Here is a 19,103-nt window from a genome sequence, read left to right as displayed (position 1 = left end):
CCATAGCTCCAGTGAGAGGACAATGGCCATGGTGCGGCAAAGAACCGCAAAGGCACTTCCTGACTTTGGACAGCAGAGGAACGAAAACAAGAAAATCTTTTAAAGAGGGAACAATTCACCTTAACTGCTGAAATTGTCTCCCCAAGGTGCAAGAGACTGAGAAGGTATTTGTGGAATAGTTTTATATTCTAACGGTATGTCATGCACCTATATGCAACTCATCCATGCTGGAAATTAAGGCTAAAATATAGGCTAGCATAAATCCCCATGAATGAAATAGGGAATGGGTGATACACACATTCTGTGAATTTAAACTTGCATATATGGGCAGTTGTTAAGGAAAAGTTACACGTTTTTAGAGGAAAGAAATGCTATGGAAGAACAAAGACTACATGTAGTTTCTAGACAAGGGCAATTACGTTTCTTGGTAAAGCTGGAAAGGGATCTGCTTTCCATCAGGATTTTATTTTAATAAGGCATTAGACAGTGCTTGTGTGTACCACCCAAGAAAAAGGTCAATATGTTTAAAAATGCCTATCTTTCCAATTTTTACGTTTCTCCCAAACTCCACCTACCCATGAGAAGCAGCAATACCTGCTTCTCATATCCATGCAATACAGGTAAGAAATCATAAGAATCTGAATAGCAAATACTCACAGTGTTTCATTTGCCTCCAGTCCACAGAGAAAAAGCACAAAATAAAATATACACAGAAAAAATTCGACGCGCCCATGATCTGCTCAGGAATATTCTACAAGCTCAAGCTGTAGCTAAATAAAAGGAGTCTATTGCTCTCCATACACGACCATTTCTCTGCATGCACCCAAAATAAGATATACCTGCCATCGTGGAGGGTCTGTTTCGGCTGGAGCGGCTCACCTGGCTCCTAACGCCCTTCCCGCGGACGGGAAGACGGGATGTCTCACGGACGGGATGGACCCAACCCTTTTAAGACACCACTGGAATTGCCCAAGGAGCCAGTAGGAAGCGTGGGTGCTGCGGGGTGGGCTCCCCCTCCCCAGAGCCCGCCCAGCCCGCAGCCGCCTCCTGCACTAGCGGGGGCTCCTGGCGGCCTCCAAGGCGGCGTCGCAGCGGTGCTGCATTGCGGCAATCCATCCATCCATCCATCCACGTCCTGCAACGGGGGCCAAAACCAGGCACCTGCCCCACACTCCTTCTCCAGCAAAGCCCTGCTGCTCCCAGACACAACCCAACGGAGACCTTGCCCACTCTGTGCTGCTTCACCCCTCCAGCACAGCCATCAGCCTGGCTTCCAAGTATTCTCATCTCTTTACCCTCAAATAAAGCCCACTCCAAGTGACAGTCTGGTGCTTGCAGACCAAGAAGCCTTAACCCACCCAGCACTGAGAAGACAAGGGGGATTGTCTTCCCCTTGCAAACAATTTTAAAAAGTTAACGGCACAACTGAACGTCGTTTCCATAAATGGCTTTATGTAGCCATTGATGCTTTTTCAGCTGGCCAAGCTATTTTCTCTAGAACACTCCAGCAATATGGTACATCATAACAAAGGTTTCTGGATGGTCTTACAGCATTTTTAGATTTGTTTCTAAGGATGTGCAGATGTCCCAAGCATGGCCATTCATTGCTTGTAAATATTAAATCCAGTGCAGTCAGATTATTCACCTCAAAATAGAAATGTAATGGACGCTTTCTAAACGTAAAGAAACGTAATGCTTCTTCAAAAATATTGAACCAGTTAATAAGAAATGGGTTCATTTATGATAACTTAATAAACGTAAAAATAGTGATTATTTGTCTTCCTATGACTTTGACATTATTTTTTATTTCTGTCCTAGAAGCAGCTCTTAAATTTTCTTCATTCCTAAGCCCAGGACTAGATAAGCTACATAAATAAAATCTAACTATATTTATCTTATTCCTACCTTTTAAGTTTTAAAAATATTTTTCTTGATTTAACCTTAACTTTAACATGCTCTCATCATCACATATACACAGATATGTACCTACATTACATGCATAACTTTTTGAACAGCAAGAAAAAAGATACTATTTGATCTTCAGATCAAAAGCAGGCTTTACCAATGCATTTTTTTCCAGTGCAGATATAGTTATCTACTTCACTTCCAAGAAGTTCCAAACTATCTACATATTACTGATTTAATTTCTAATTTATTAGAGACACAATATTATTGTCCAAGCTAAAAATATTGCATAATGCCAGTAATATGCAATGCATAGTACCCTGGTCCCTGCAGCTACGGTTTAAGGTAAAATCTCTGACATCTTGCTTCAATTGGGAGCTCAACAATCCTTGTATTCAGAGCTACCACAACAGTTTTACTCTCTCTTTCCAGGCTTCTGAGTCCTCCCTTGAACAAAGACTGGCTACAGCTCAGAGCCTTTGTCTCTGTTGTACTTAGCACAGCAGAGGGACAAAAGCAACCTCTGAGAAAGACAAACCATCTACCCCCCTACTGGTCACAAACAATGCCTTTAGCTGCACACAGAAAAGAAGAAGGGAAACAGTTATGTGTTTTGAAATGTTTTTGCATCGATCATTTTTTGCTGTTGCGACTGAGCCCGGAGGAAGCAGGAGTTCCCACACACACCACCAGCTCCGGACCCTGGTGTCGCAGGAGGGCTGAGGACACCCCGGGATATCTGACAGTGATATCACAGGAACCTGTGGTGCACACACATGCAGCCTCTCCCCAGCCACAGAGGCTGCAGCGGTGCCAACAGAACCACATCCAGCTCCTGGAGCATCGTCATCCTGCTGCCTTGGGGAGTCATAGAAACAATGAACTGCAGAGTATGGCATAAAATGACTGCTCATCCACCTTGAGCTCGTCATGTTCCCTCAGAAGTGTGCCATCGCCTCAACTTTATCAGCAAGGAGTTCTATTCCATCCTAGCCTTCAGCTCAGCTCTTGGTTAAGGTGTTGAGCTGCACATCAGCATGAAACACACAGCTGAGTGTCCTCTGGATTAAGTCGTTCACATTCATTTGACTTTCAACAGTCAAAATGCTTGTTCTACATCTTTTGTATTACTGACGAGGAAACTGTATTAGTCAAAGGGGAGGGAGGGCAGGTCACAAGATGAGCAGAGCATGCAAATGAAACAATTAATATCATGGGAGAGAAGGTGTGCCAGAAATCTCAGTATCTCCTGGGGTTTTGACTTTGGAATCTCTCGGAGCAGCGACTGCAGCACCAGGTTTAAATGACACAACCCATAAAACTGGGCTCCCTCAAAAAGCATACTGGTCAGTGATTCATGAAACTAATAATTCTAACCTGCCACTGCTCTTATCTTGGTAAATTCTGCAGCCTGCATGGCTCCAGGCTATTCTTAAAGGGAAAAAACCCTCCAACCTAATGGGGCAGGGAAGGAGAATGAGCACAGCATTCAACTACTACATATGCTACAGGAAGGGAAAAATCCATCTTTCTAAATATGTAACATAATTAGGCATCCGGACCAAGGGCTGATAGTAATGTTCATCAATTTGCAAGGACATGCCTGAAATACGGCAGGATTAGCAAAATCATTGATCAATGAATTTATGCAAATATATTCTCCCCATAAAGAGAGAGTTACATTACATCTGTAACAGGCATCAGTGATTTTCAGAGACCCTCTCTTAGCCACTCTTATTTTGTCTCGGCTGGTCTTTGATATAAAGCCTGTCACCATGGTGCCATCTGGACAGTGTTCCTTTCACCATGCCGTACTTCCAACCTCCCATTTGTAATCTGCTGTACAACAGGGGTTATCTCAGATTTCATTTCCCCATCTTGAGCAGGGACACCAGATCTTCCACGGACATGCATCACCAAATAAAAACATTTCTTATCAAGCAACCATGTATGCAGCCCATCGTCCCTCCATCAACTCATCAGGCTGATTATGCATCTCCTTTCCCTGGGGTGCACTGGGGGGGCACTCCACTTTCTACAAGTTCACCCAAAAAAGGCATTTCTGCAGTTAATCTTATTTCTGACTATTTATGTAACTGAAACCTTGTAGTAACCACAGCCAGGTTCTCTGGGAGCCTCTCTCCTTCCCTTGCAGACAGGGATACAGGAGGCAGGAAGAATGGGAAGAGAAGAAACTAAGGGACAGTCTAACAAATAACGGAGTGAAAAGAAGGGGAAATTCCCATCTGTCTACTGATACCTCTGTACTCTGGGCACACAATTTCTCTATTGCCAAACCAACTGTTGACCTCCTCTGGCATAACTTGATTGTCTGTGAGACAAGCTCAACACAGAAAGCTGTTGATACTCCTAGACATGCCAAACTCCTTGTTTTTCACCTAATTTCACCAAGCAGGTACATACTTCAATTAACAGCCAATGGTTACTCCCTTCCATTACTTTTTATTACAAGTATAATTTTTCCATGTTGGCTGATGAAATAAGTAAAGATTTTAAATTGCTTTTATTTATTTATTAATTTGCATACATTTGAGCTAATACACACCCTCAGGTAAAAACCAACCCCAAAGACACCAACAACAAAAAAACCAAAACTTAAAAACCCCAAAACCCAAACCACAAAAAACATAAATCAAAAACTGCAATAATTTAAATTTCACTGTACTCAAGTATAAGTAAGTTAGTTATGCACATAATTTGACAAAAAAATTCTCATTTTCATTATTGTATTTTGGCATTTTGGTATCAGTTATAGGGACATGATTTACAGAGTTCAAATTTGATCCTGATTGCCTCCACCAATTGCAATTTGCAGCAAAATAGAGGAGGAAATCACATTTGTGTGGCATTTTCAGGCTTTCATTAAGCAGTGACATCTCATATATTTAGAATTATGTCATGACTTTCGCTCCCTGTCTCTCCAGGTTGTGAAAGCAAATAAAAATCTTCTATCTAGTTAAGACATGCCCAGAATAGCATTTTGCAAATAAGTAAAACTGACTATATAACTGAGTGTTCAGCATACAGAGGCAGCCCTAGGAACAATTAAACCCTGGCTGCGGCACAAAATATTGATTAATGTTCAGAAAAGTTCTTAAAAGTTTGCCATGACAAAAGGCAGTGCGCATTATAATCACACTCATACGACATCTCTATTAGGAACTGCACAGACTAAACCTTTTATCAAAGAATTGTTTATAACAGGAATATATTGAATCCCACTCTTTGTGGGTTTGCCATGGAGCAGGAAGAAGAGTGTGGCAGAAATATCTGGAGAGAAAAGATTCTGCATTCACGACAGAAGGATTTAAATTTCTCTCATTACTTTAAGATATTAGGAAAGGAAAGGTGGTGCAGCTTTATTTACCTTCATTACATTTTGCAATCAGAAGAAATGATCTTTTTAATATAATACATTTAGGGCCTATTTGGAACTGAAGTCACAAATATTTGGATGACTATACTTGCACTTTTTCATCATTACTTGTGGATGAATTGGCATGATGTTTCACACTCAGGGACCCAAAGTGGACTGTTGGATCCCTGAGCGCGTGTGGCTGCGGGATCAGCGGCAGCCAGCGCTCATTCATTCCAAAAGCAGGTGAAACTCAGGAGGCAGGATTTTAAACTCAGCCATATGATATGAAAGACCTACAATGAATGTGGCTAACAAGAAACAAACCCCCAAATCTTTCTGTACTAGCTCTGTACAGCAAGAACCCATTTGCCTTCTTTAACAGACCTCCTAGGATTAGCTCTTGCCATGATAAAATCTTATGCAACAAACAGAATGTGTTCAAGCTATGGACCCTCTGGCTATCATTACAAAGCAGGAGAAAAACAGCTTTTACAATATAATAAAAAAAAGGAAACACTCCACCTAAGTTGTCAACAGTGACTTGTAATTCTTTCTGGGCTGTCCACACAGTACAACTCCCATGCCACCGCACAGTTTTCCCATTATTCCAGAGAGACAAAACACTGACAAATAAATTAATGGGCTTTTTGCTAAACTGAGTTCTGTCTCTTACTGAGAAAAATGCTTCAGCCCTCCCAGTTTAATGACAATAGTATGCTCAGGCACTCAATATTACCAGTTTATCCAGTTTGAGCTGGTTGAACCATTTTGAAATCAATTTCTTTTATTCATGTGTCCCAAGAGACTGGAGGTGAAATTCTGAACCCTAGACATGTTTTATTTCATGTCCTTAATAATTTTGGGCATGTGGAAATAAAACGATGGACTAATTTCTAACATACAAAATATATGAACAGCATACTGCCACAGCACAAGGAATAGTGTCTGATTATTTTGAAGACTACACTGGGTTTTTGGTTTGGTCTTGAGGTTTTTTTAATAACCTTGAATCATACTTACAGCTAGAGTAAAAGATATTTCTCAATAATACTGTTATTGCCAGACATTGCCACAGGACGTAAGTAAAAATTAAGCAGAGCAGAGACCTTCCCCTACTAAAAAATCTTTAATTAGCAAAGGTTTCCCACCAATTTTCTTCAACATTTCTGTGCATTTCTATGCTAACAAGTCATAAGACAGTACCTTTTGCCACTCATTTAGGGACACATGCCCATTTTCCATTTTATCGCTGTTTCAGCTGTTGCACACACTTTTCTACATCTTGGAATGCAAGACCAAACCCATTGAAATATGTTTTATAAAAAGGGGGACACAGGAATTATGTCAACAAAGAAATATTTCCTATTTCATCAACAGATAAAAACCAAACCCTTCATGAGGATCTGTTCAGAAAATCTAAGACAAGAAGGAAAAAGCCAGCCCCAACACAGAACTACCAGATGTAGGTAAGATGTTTAAGGACGTTTAACTCCAACAGTTCTGCAGGTCATTTCTCAGACATTATTTTTAAATTGCTGCACAGGCAAAGACAGTCAAGCGAAGGCACCAATACACCCTATACTCAACATTTTTGCATCTTTTAACCCCAAACTCAGCATCAGCAGTAGTGCTCAGCACCTGCTTTGCGGTCTAGGTAGGTGAGGCCATGAAACCAGTGGCACTTTTTGTGCCACGGGGACACAGAGGCGCCCAAGAACAGAGGCGACCGAGAGCGCGAAGTCGTTGGCGGATGGAGATGGAGTTCCCAGCTCCCTGCACCTCGCCAAGTTCTCATCTTGGGCACAAATTTCAGCCTTGTTTTCACCTCTGCCTCTGTGCTGCTAGCTGGTACGGGAAGATATTTATAACGCAAAACAAGAAAATGAGGTTACTAATGAAAACAACTTGTTGGTGAGAAGAAATAAGCCACACGGGTCGCGGCGTGCTCTGCGTTTTGAAGGGCAGCTGCACAAAAATTCCTTTCTTTCTACTGAAGGGCTACTGAATCACCAAGCTCCTTGAAGTCATGTTTTTTTGAGGAGCTCAAGGTGAATGAAACGTGCAATCCAGAAACCACAGTGGTTCTAAAGAAAGTATTCTTAGTTTGCTTTTTGAGCACGGCTCTGCCTTGAGTAATAGACAAAATTTAGAATTCTGTAGACAGGCTGTGTTTGAGGAGAAAAGTACAGGAATGGAAACACTGATTATCAAAAAATCACAAGATTTCACTAAGATAAAGGAGAAACGTTATTTGGTACCCTGGCAAACTGTTCAAACAGATAATTGGATTTATTTTTGCAAGAATCATTGAATATTTTCTACATACCGCATTATATGTTAAAATATATCTGCGTAAAATACACAGTGGGTCTGAAAGATTGAAATTTGGTTTCATTTGGTTAATGTTCTTTGATGGTTCAGATTGTTGTAAATTTTAACATTTATGACTGTTTTACAACTAAAGATATTATATTCTCTGGGGCATTTAGCAAATTTATTTTGACAGAATAAATGCTCAGACTTTCTTTGAAGATAAACATGGGAAAAAATTCAGATAATGTTGGAAGTATAAAACACACATTTTGTGACTGCAAGAAAAATAAGCTTAGAAATAGATATTATCAATGTGTTTTCTCATCTTTTAGAATTAATATTATTTTTCCTGTAGCAGTGTATCTGTGCTGAAAATTAAAAATGCACTAAATAACTGATTATGATCTATTTTATATATTCTCATTGCCTCATCTTTTCTCACCCATAAATAACTGGCATAGAAGCAACCAATTGAAAACAGAGAGGTAAATAAACTAATTCAGCATTTACTACAACGTGGGGAGAAGGAATGCATTCCCAGCAACTTCTGCAGAGCCTGCAGAACTCAGTATATTGCAAAAAAGAGCTCCATTTATTGTCCAGTCTATTTAGTGAAAGTTATAGCACAGTCTGCTGTCAGGGGAGGACTGATTCACTCTCTGCAGATACAGACAACCAGTCCATCAAAAGGAAAAAAAAAAATAAAAAAGCCGATTTTAGAGGAGTTCTTTTTTTTCCTGTCTTCCTTTCTTTCACCACACAGTAGACTTTTCAATCTGACAGACAGGTAGAATTTTGTAGTGGTAACACATTACTTTTCCTGAAAAGTGCTATTACTAGAGAATTCAAAGAATACTGTTGTTAACATAAGTTGCCAGGTAAGAAACTCCGCAGAAACCTTCTGCTAGCTCAACATGAACAACACCTACTACGTGATCCACATCAGGGTCCCAGCCTGGGGGACACAGGGGCTGTGACAGACACGGCCACCACCAGGTGCCTCAGACAGCTGAGCCTGTGCTGACACAGAGGGCAGAGCTCCTTGGAGCATCAGCCTGAGCTGGACCCAGCCCTTGGGGACAGCCCTGTGCATCACCAGAGCGTTCAGACCCCCGTGGAGTGGCACAGGGCTGCCCACCCAGCCCTGCCTCCTCTCGGGACACGTCGCGACTCTGCTGAGTCTCCAGGTGCCAGCAGTGTCTGAGGCAGGCGCTTATTTGATGCACCTGCCATTTGCTGTTTCATCCCATGCAATTTAAGGGTGAGCTCTGCAGCAGCCAGGCAGGCCTCCCCTGCTGTAGGAAGGTGTGCACTGGGTCAGGGCTGCTCTCCCATTAACTCACGGTGGATGGGGAGGGTTTGAATTTTGGAGAGGTCGCGTGTCCTTCCTGCCCCCCTCCATTTCGGCTCAGAATGATGTGCTTTCACGAGTACTGACACTCAGCTTTGCAGGATTAACTTTGGGGTGACAGGGAAAGCTTTACAGCAGTTCATATTGTGAAAACCTATTCTAGAAAAAGTCTTTAAGTGAACAAGTTACAATTAGTAATAAGCAAATTATCTGCACAGATACCAAGTTCAGGATAATATTGGATTTACATTACAATGACAGCGCTCTAAATCTAATGTGCTGCGTCTCTGGTAGAGTCAGCTTTCACTGTCAAAACCTTTTATTCAGTCTGTGCTGCAGCTTTAACAGCCTCTGTGTAAAGTTTGTGGTACATGAAGAGCACAACGTGGTGTTATTTCAGCCCTCAGAGAAGGATCCTCCCCAAAAGCCAATGACTGCACTGAACAAGCCTGCCAAGCGCCCGTCTCTCCTCCCTCTTACACACCAAACACCTTTGAAACAGCTTTTGTCTAGGGCAGCGGTCACCTATCTCGTAATGTTGCTCCCCATGAACCTGCTCCCCGCGCTGTGCTCGCCATCAGGGCAGGATTCTGGCTGCGGATCACGCACCGGGAACGCTGCTGAACCCATCTGCTCCGGGCAGCGGCCAGCGCTGCGATCTCCGCGCTCCTCGGAGCGCACACGGCGCCTATTGTGGTTTAATCAGCAGCCCTGCCGGCCCGGGGGAGGCTGAGGTTGCACCTGCTGAGGTGGGCAGCGGGGCTGCGGAGCCCCCAGCCCCGGCAGCACTGCAGCACACAGCGCTGTGGGCACAGGCACCCCCCCACCGCCCCGGCACCAAGTCAACTCACAGGATCTCCAGGTCGCGCAGCGCTCGGAAGGCTCCATCTTCGATGCAGCTGATCTGGTTGTTGTCCAGTTGCCTGCGGAAAGGAAGGGAGAGGATGAAGGCTGGCTCGGAGCGCCAGGTTGGGGCTTCCCTGTCAGCGAGGTGTCCCTCCACCCCCTCGCAGCGCCTGCTCAGCTGCCACGCTGCTCGGGGCTGCTCAGGCTGTCTGACAGCGCTGCACGCTCCCGCACACTGAAGCCTGTCAGGTCTCAGTAAATATTAATTGCGCCTCTTTTTTTTTTTTTTTTTGCCTTTTTTTTTTTTTTTTTTTTTTTTTTTAAGGCAGAAGGGAGTAATTTCATTACATTAGGGCATCCAATCCATTATGAGCTTTTACCGTCATGTCACTGAAACAATTTCATTAAGCTAAAGGCCTGTAAATCATTGGAGGTCACTGGGCTGCCCTCCGTGACCTCACAGAATGCCGTTTTTTCTTTTACTGGAAGTTGGAGTCCTCTGTCCTGACAGTACTAAATCTTCAGGCTTTATCTACCCAAGAGCTGTGAGAGTGCATAGGGAATATACCAACTCCAAATTAGACTCAACTAATCTAATTTTATAGTCTTTTTATTATTCTAAGCACCAAATGTCTGTGGTGGTTCGATGCCTCTCTGCATTGTTACTGGTCCCATCTGGTAGCCCTTTCTATTGAAAGATTTCTGACTAAATACAGATTCTGTCTAACTGCATCAGGGAGAGCAGTCCAGTGACAAAAAGCATTATACACATGTACACTTAAAACACTATTTTGCTTCAAAACATGTAATTTAATATTTGGGTGGCGGAGTTCTCTCATTTGTCTCCCTCTATGCGCACGATTTAAATGTATTTTGCAATACATGTGGATGCAGCAAGACAGCTACATCTGTCTCCTCTGCTTAAAAGAATTAAAGTTGCAATTTAAAATTCAGTGATTACATTTTCTGACATCTGATCCCTTAAATTTTACACTTAAAGAAATAAAATTACATATCCAGTCACATGGAAGTAAAATATCTGCATTTCATGAAAAAGTAGATGCAAGCTCCTGACTGTCTGTTACTGCCCTTTGCACAGCATAAACTTTGGATTCAATGAGGCGGAGACCTTTTGTACTATGTGGGTAAAGTATCTTGAATAAAGATACAAAGATTACACTGTAGTTTCTGATTTTTATGAAATATATATATATATATATATATATAGGAAATATATTACACCCATGTATAGTATGGTTATATAGCTTCACCAACTACTTTCCAATTATTCGCTCTATCTAATTTTTGGCCTAAATAGACATTTGCTGCTATTTTCTTATTATACAACAATAAAGCAGAAATAGAGCAAATACAGTCCTTATGAGCCCCTCTAAAGACTGAGTTTGATCTGCTAACATTGAGCATCCTGGACATGTACATCTTTGAGAACCATGGGACACTTACCCTTTGTGATGCAGTTTGTATCAATTAACATGGTATTTTTTTATGAGTTAAAGTACAGAAAAACCCACTCACACTCTAAGGTCTACTAAAAACCTTAGGAACCATAAAGCCCCAACTAAGACTTCTCATAGCATTTGCTAACTTTGGAGAACTTTGTGAATTTGGCAAAACTTCAGCAGAGTCTCCAATACTGGCAGACAGTGGGATGTACAATCCTCCAAAAGGGATTTTTCTGTGTGTAGGAGTTCATGCACAGCATATATACATATCTGGAAAAATGTATACATACATATTTATGTTCTCTCTGTTTCTCTGACCATCTGTGAAAGATCCTAAAACCTCTCTATTTCTGACTGCTGAGAAGACTTGTCCTGATATCCCTGTTTAATTGACAAAAATTCGTGGCTCCAACAGAAGGGATGGTGCATTTTGGAGAGGAATAAACTTCAAATGAGTTAAATACAGTGCTGTCTGCATGATTAAGTATTTTACACTTAGCTTTATTAAGCAGGAGTTTGGCAGATATTAACACGATGAGGAGAATGGAACCTCAACTTGAGAATCACCTCTCCCTCTCCTTCTATGGGACGTACTAGATATTGCACAATTTTTATTGGAGTTATACTATGATATTGATTTTTCTGCCAAATGCACTAAAATAAGCAAATAAACCCACAGTGTGCTACTCTCAAAGCCTTCTGATTAAAGGGATTCCTTGGTGGGTATTGTATTTTTTAAAAAACTGCTGCTCTCATAGATTGATTTTTGTTGAAAAAGCGTAATGACCATTTTAATCATATTTCCACAGGTCCAGTCATGCCACTGCCAACAGCCAGGTTTAGTCTGTGTGATCGATGCTCAGGATCACAGCAAGGGAAACCTCTCAATGCTCACAAGACACACACTTAGCAGGGCTATCAGTAAATAGGGAACATATTCATTAGTGATACGCCCTGATTCTCTGGCCCATAACCAATTCTTCACAGTCTCGGGGGTGAAACTCACATGTTTAATGCTCCTTTGTCACAGAGCTCGTGTCTCCTGGCATCTATCACCCCAACGCATTTACATCTGCATTGAAACATGAGAATTTCTTCTCAAAAGGAAAAGAACTGCTGGTTGTGTTAAAATTAGGTTTTAAGAACCTCTGCCTCCCTATTTATTTCTCTGTGTGTAAAGATGGAAATCCTATTTCTGTGCCTCTGTACAGCACCCTGGTGAGCCATTCAGTCAAGACTAGAAATCTGAGAGTTTAGATCTAAATGTCTACCTTGCACAACAAAGTGATAGGTTTAAAGTTTTGGGCAAAGTTTAAGTGAACTCTTACAGAAAGCCAAGGTGTCCAGCACATCTTTTTATGCTTATGGAGATGTGGACAAACCCCTGTGATGTGGACTAGCAGTCAGCTCACATACTCAGTGTGGGCAGGCTGTGCATGCAGCTCCTCCAGGGGCCAAACAGACATCCCTAACATTTGTTGAGAATATCTTACTTGAATAAAATTACATATGCAGAGAAGGTAAAATTTCAACTTAAAAAAAAAAAAAAAGGAAAAGAGGAAAAAAAGCCCAATATTTGAGAACTGGTGGAATCTATATTTCCCTGAGGAACCTTGTGATATTGCTCCCATCTCCCCATTGCTGCACCCTGAGCAGAGCACTCAGGCACACAGAGCACAGGCCAGCTTCCTGAGACACACCTCACCTGCTCCAGGCTTACAGGGGAATTTGTAAAAATGGCCTTGGGCTGCAGAAGCCTTGGTTCAGGTTTAAATGGCACTCACAGCCTTTCTAGAAAATCTTTTCCTTGAGATTGCAAACGGGTTTTTATGCACGTAGTGGTGCAACATGCTGGTGCTAAAAGGTCAGACAACACAAACTCACATTAAAGAGGCAATTTTAAAAACACTTAGTCAAAATCATTTTTCATACCTGTATTCACTCTGCCTTTTGAAGGAATACAGCACTGGGCACAGACTTGATCTAAACCTACCAAGTGATTTGACTTCCTCTGACCAAAAAACATCCTCGTGGAGAAACACTGAGCTGCTGAAGGATGAATGAAACCACAGTTAACTGAGCTGTGTGGCACTTCCAAATTTTGCTGGGTTGCACAGAGAGCTAACTTTGATTTGGGCTGAAATGCTGAATGTCTCACGCATCGGACACAAAGCAGCGAAGCTGAGCAGACCCAGGTCCCAGAGCTGGGCTGGGTGATGCTGCCGGAGCAGGGCAGCTGAGATCCCAGCTGGGACAGCCAGCAGCTCCCCCGGGATTGAATTATCCCCCCCGAGCCACCCTGGGGGCTGCAGGGATCCCTGAGCTCCGTGACAGGCAATTAGCAAGCAGACAATGCCGGCAGAGAACGACGGCAGCACCACAGACCCCCGAGAGCAGAGCAAAGCACTCGAGCAAGGAAAATATTGAATGGGCAAATGGGATTTAGGCGGAGTGTGACACAGACAAATGCTTATAAACAATCCAAGAATTTATAAAAGTCTTTGGAGGAAAAGACATCTTTCATGTGGCAGAGATGTAATACGTGAAGCCATATGTATTACTGCAATTTGGCTCTAATGTGGACTCAATAACTACTCTCAATTCTTATTGAAAAGCAGGAAAATTATGTGAGTACATTATATGCAACTGATGGATAAAACTTAAAATTGATGTTTTAAAGGAAAAAAAAATCCTTACACACAAATCACCTTTCTAAGAAATGAGAAATAACACCGCATCCTAACAGATTTATATCACAGGAGAATCTATGGCTTGGCTAAAATGCCACTTTAAATGTTTAAAACACTTTTTCCCTGACAGTGTAACTCTGGCTTATCCACTTAGACTGGTGCATTACCTATCATAAATAAGAGTAAAATTTCAAATACTATTTAGAAGGAATAGAGTTTTACAAGGTTGATATTCTTTTGCCATTTGAAATAATCCATTACATCCCAAGCCTTGAAGGTTTTGCTCACAACAATAAGGAATATTTAATTTTCAAATGCATTTAAGAGATAAAAATCCCCAGCAAGAAAGCTGACAAAATTTTATCATGTAACTAGTTTTAAGATGTTTTTTTAAAGCCACAGAAATATTCTAAAATATAAAAGAATTAAATTCATGTAGGGTGAAATTTACCAAAACTGAAATAATTTATTTTTTTATTATTAAAAAATTTCTGTGTAAAACCCAACATTGTATTACTAGAAAGATTTCTTCACAGCTCACCAACTATATAATAGATTTCAGCATTTTTTCTGCAATTTGCCACACTCACATTCACAAAGAAGAGGCCCTTCAAGCATCAACATTTAACAATAATGGACTTTATAACCAGTGTTTTGTACTTTATTCAGTAAGGGATTTTTTTTTTCCATTTTCAAACACTACCAAGGCCACTGCAGAGCTCAAGTGCTAATCTATTTTTTAATTATCCTGTGACAGTAGTTAAATTACTATAACCTCTTTCTATATTTTGCCCAAAGTCTAGTTAAATATTTAAATAAAAGCCAGTATTAATGACTACTGCAATATATACTGTTCAAATTTCTTTCTCATCTTTCACATTTAGAATAAAAAAGCAGTGTCATCATAGTTGCATATTTAAGGTTTACTGTTACTGATATAAAATTACTGTTATAGCTTGTATCTACACTTGCAGATAAAAAACAGGCAGGTGCTATTTCCTCATTGAGGAAAGACTTGCATTTTTAACCAGATATATGCATGTTAGGAATTGTAATATATATTTATTTAAAGGAATTTTAAATATATTTAAAGGAACATTTAAAGGAAATTCAATCGTGATTTCACAGGAAGGTAAATGCACCATAAATTATTTTTATGAAACATATATATATATATTACAGAATCATTTTTAGAATGAATTCATTTTGCTAATTATATCTTCAAAAGAATCCCTGTTTGGACAACATTTTCCTTTCCATTTCCTTTTTTATTTTGTTTCTAATACAGACTTGCTGGTTCTACGTCATCACTTTCCTGTAAAGTTTGCACTCTAGTATTGAAGTTCTTCTATAACATGTAAGAATCAGAAAGACACTCTATAACATTTATTTTGCCCTTATGTGACTTAAAGAATATTAAAATATCTGAGGAAAGTGACACCAACACATCTATTTAAAATTTCTCACATAACAAACTAAAGTCCTTATCCTTGTATTAATTGATGAGGAAGCCCCAATAAATGGGGAAAGATGGTGCTTTGAGGTAATGTTAAATTCAATTAAATTGAAATTATGTGAAGTTCTTTCAAAGTAGCTTTTAATGCATTTTTTCTCAATTTTTAATTTTTATTTTTTCTTCACTGAAGTCACTCTATAAGAGATTGCTTATATTAGAAAATATAAAAGATTGATACAGCTGTTGTGATCAAGCTGCAATCTCACTATGAGATTTTTACAAGTATTTGAAAATTCCCATCTTTTTTTTTTTTGATTCCCAAGGATGCAGTTTTGCCAAAAGCTGTGGTTGATGCTTTGTGCAGAAACAGCTGATCTGCCTGAGATAATTGGGCAGACTCATATTCTCTCCCTTCAGTTTTCTTACCCAACCTGTGCTGCCAGGTTGTTAAATGCAAGGAGGGAGGAATATCTGATTTGAAGGGGAAGAATTGCTTATGAATAATTATTCTGCAGACTATTCAAAATTACTAAGTATTTACTCTGAGTGTTTGTACTACATTAACTCACAAATCAAAATGCTGCTGTCACAAAATAACCAAAATATCAGCTTAAAGCAAAACTTGAGTGACAAACAAACATGGAGACTCCTCCTGCTACAAGGACAAACATACACAAACACAAGATTTCCTTTCAATATCAGGTGCTTTAGAACATTTTTTTTCTTTTTTTAACTCTCTCTGGTTGCTGATGTAACAAATAGTGCATACCAAGCACAGAAATGGCTGTCTCCATAGCAATTGGGGCAGGTTTTGCTGTTTCCCTAGTTACTCTTGACTGATAACCATCTGTTGTTCTCCTCTGCCACAGCCCCAAAGGGGAAAAGGGGAAGAAAAGAGAAAGATAAAATGGGTGTTTGAGAAAATGAAAGTTACTTACTGTGGTGTTGTTTACAGTTTTTGAAGGTTTGCACTTGTTTAAATTATTGATTGTTATGTTGACAAGTGTCAAACACCACACAAAAAGGAAAGTTCTAGTTCACAATGTTACCAACAAGTGACCTTATTAACCAGAAATCATACCCAGGAATCAGATTAGGAATATTAATAGGAAATCATATCATTAGGGACAGTATTATGAAACTGGAAAATCTGAAAGCGAGGCGCAGAAAAATACGCAGTTGCTAAAAGGAAATGAAGAGCAGACATTTGTCATGTGCACAGAGCACACGGAGGAGGAGGTGCAGGTGGCTCCATCCCCCCAGCTGCTGCAGGTGGAGCAGGAGCTGTGCATTCCAGCCCTGGGCTCTGCTCATCTGGGGCTGTGGTTCCAGCCCACCTGAGCCCCTGCTCCTCTCGGGTGTTTCTGCCAGGGAAGGGGGCACAGCACGGGGAGGCTGCAGCTGCCCCTGCCCCATCCTGAGCCCAGCACTGAAACTCACCCAGAATCTGTGCCCTGTGCTTACACAGGCTCCTGCAGCATCGTGGCATCCCTTCTGTGCAGCTAACAGCACAGAAATCCCATTCACTCCCAAGGCAAAACAAACAAACCCCACAGGGGAGCTGGTACCGCCCATCAGTGCGGCAGCATCTGTAGCGGTGATATTTTCTGAAAAAGCCTTTCCTTAGGATTTTTCCTCCTGAGAAGCTGAGATGCCTCAGGAACAAAATGTAAACAATGGTTATCTGCTGCTGTGGAATGCAACAGGTGCATCTGTGATTGGTCTCATGTGGTTGTTTCTAATTAATGGCCAATCACAGTCAGCTGGCTCAGACTCTCTGTCCGAGACACAAGCTTTTGTTATCATTCTTTCTTTTTCTATTCTTGGCTAGCCTTCTGATGAAATCCTTTCTTCTATTCTTTTAGTATAGTTTTAATATAATATATATCATAAAATAACAAATCAAGCCTTCTGAAACATGGAGTCAGATCCTCGTCTCTTCCCTCATCCTCAGGCCCCTGTGAACACAGTCACAAGCATCAGCTGGGATCGGGGTTTTCTCCTTAAAGTCATTCTGTACTGCAACAGATTCATTACAGAACGAAAACTTAAAAAAAAAAAAAAAAAAAAGACCCAAAATACTCCATCCCTTCCTATTAAAAAGTGTATCAATTGTCAAAGACAGACAAAATTTGTTTGGAGCCTTTGGCATTTTTAGAATGGGCTCAGCAGGACAGAGGGCTGCAAGAAACTCTCCAGTGTGACACAACAAGGCTGGGCTGGTGCTCTGCTGGCTGCTGGACAGATGTTCTGGGCATGGGTGACATCCCTGCTGCCCTGGGGACACCACGGCAGGTGGAGCTGCCCCTGAGCCCAGCCCGTGCCAGGGGCACTGAGCTCACTGTGAGATGGTTTAACAGGGACACCGAGCAAAAAACCTGGTAATTCTGTAGGTGCTCCTTGCTGACACATTTTTATGTTAAAAAACCTGCAAAACTCAGGTTTGAGAGGAGAATGAAGGCTCTCCTGCCTTTGAGAAGCTTGGACTTGATCAGCAAACATGAAAACATTGTGGGGCACAGAGGCTGTGGCAGAGCAGGCAAGTGCCTGGTGTTTACATGGTTAGGGGGATGACAGAGCAAAAGGAAATCTGGACATTCAATCTCCAGACATCTGTGCCCTCTGAAATCCCATATCACATTAGATTAATGCTATCACCTGCAGTCATACAATCACTTGGGATATGTTCCTGTAGCTCTCAGGATAAAAATTAGGAGGAAGCAATACCACTAAATATTGCAATACCAAACCACTAAATATTGGGAGTGTCTGCCTTGCTGCACAGCTGATAAATTTAGGCAAAACAGTTGATTTTTTGTTTGTTTTGGTAATTTTTTTGCTTTTGTAATTATAAAATTAATACTAAAAACTCATGGATACTATCCAATTAACATCTTGCAGTTGTAAATGGTAGTTTCCTAGTACAACACACACAGTAAGTTTTCAGTCAAAGCCTGTTTTATCAGACTATTTTTAAAAAGGAACAAAAATGGCCAGTTAAAGCTGGAGAAGGAATCACAGTTCTAAATATCTTCACATCCCATTTTGGATTGGGGGACTTTTCTCGACATGGTCCTGCTCAGTTCCTCAACCAACTCCCACAGCCACTGGAGAACAGTTCACAAATCACGTATTTCAAGATGCTGCATTAATTTTAAATCATCCTGATAGGGATTTCCAGCACTGACCGTGCTTAACACAGGCTCAGAAGTTTTCTAAGGGGTTCCAAATCAGGACATTTCATCTTTAACACAACTGTGGGTTCCTATGAACCACACAGATGAATATAAGTGGCGCCTCCAGATGAAAAGCAGGGTTGGAGGATGTGCTTCCAGGATTTTGCTTTGTTCTACCCTTTTTCTTCTATACTGATCGGACAACAGCAGCTTGATTTTGAGACATGGAATTTATCCCCTTCTAGTAATTTCTGTTGTAAAATCAGCCACTGACAAACTCACCAACAAAAATAAAAAGTGTTTTAAATTACTTTAAGACAAAGAGGCATTAGGCTTAGTTACAGTTCTGTGCTGTTCACTGATGACCTGCCTGGGTATTATCAGAGGTTTTGTTTTTAACACAAAAATGCTTCTAATGACGTGCAGCTGCAGATCCTGACTCCCAACCCTTTCTCTGCTTTGCTGGTTGGTTTCTCAGGCCAGCTGAGGAAGAGCAGCACCACAAGTACCCCACATAACTACAG

General features: G+C 41.0%; 1 protein-coding gene across 4 annotated transcripts in view; it reads right to left on the bottom strand.

Annotated features, from left to right (window-relative positions):
- Positions 1–19,103, bottom strand: part of SLIT3 (slit guidance ligand 3) — a 491,085-nt gene that overhangs the window by 209,021 nt on the left and 262,961 nt on the right. For all 4 annotated transcript variants that reach the window (XM_063168563.1, XM_063168565.1, XM_063168564.1 and 1 more), the window contains one exon: positions 9,800–9,871. In XM_063168563.1, the coding sequence (XP_063024633.1) occupies positions 9,800–9,871 (72 nt within the window). The remainder of the gene's footprint in view (positions 1–9,799; positions 9,872–19,103) is intronic.

This window comes from Melospiza melodia, chromosome 14 (genome assembly GCF_035770615.1).
Source record: "Melospiza melodia melodia isolate bMelMel2 chromosome 14, bMelMel2.pri, whole genome shotgun sequence".
In the NCBI taxonomy this organism is placed as follows: Eukaryota; Metazoa; Chordata; class Aves; order Passeriformes; family Passerellidae; genus Melospiza; species Melospiza melodia.
Note: the sequence above shows the minus strand (reverse complement) of the source record. Positions and strands in the feature narration are given on the sequence as shown.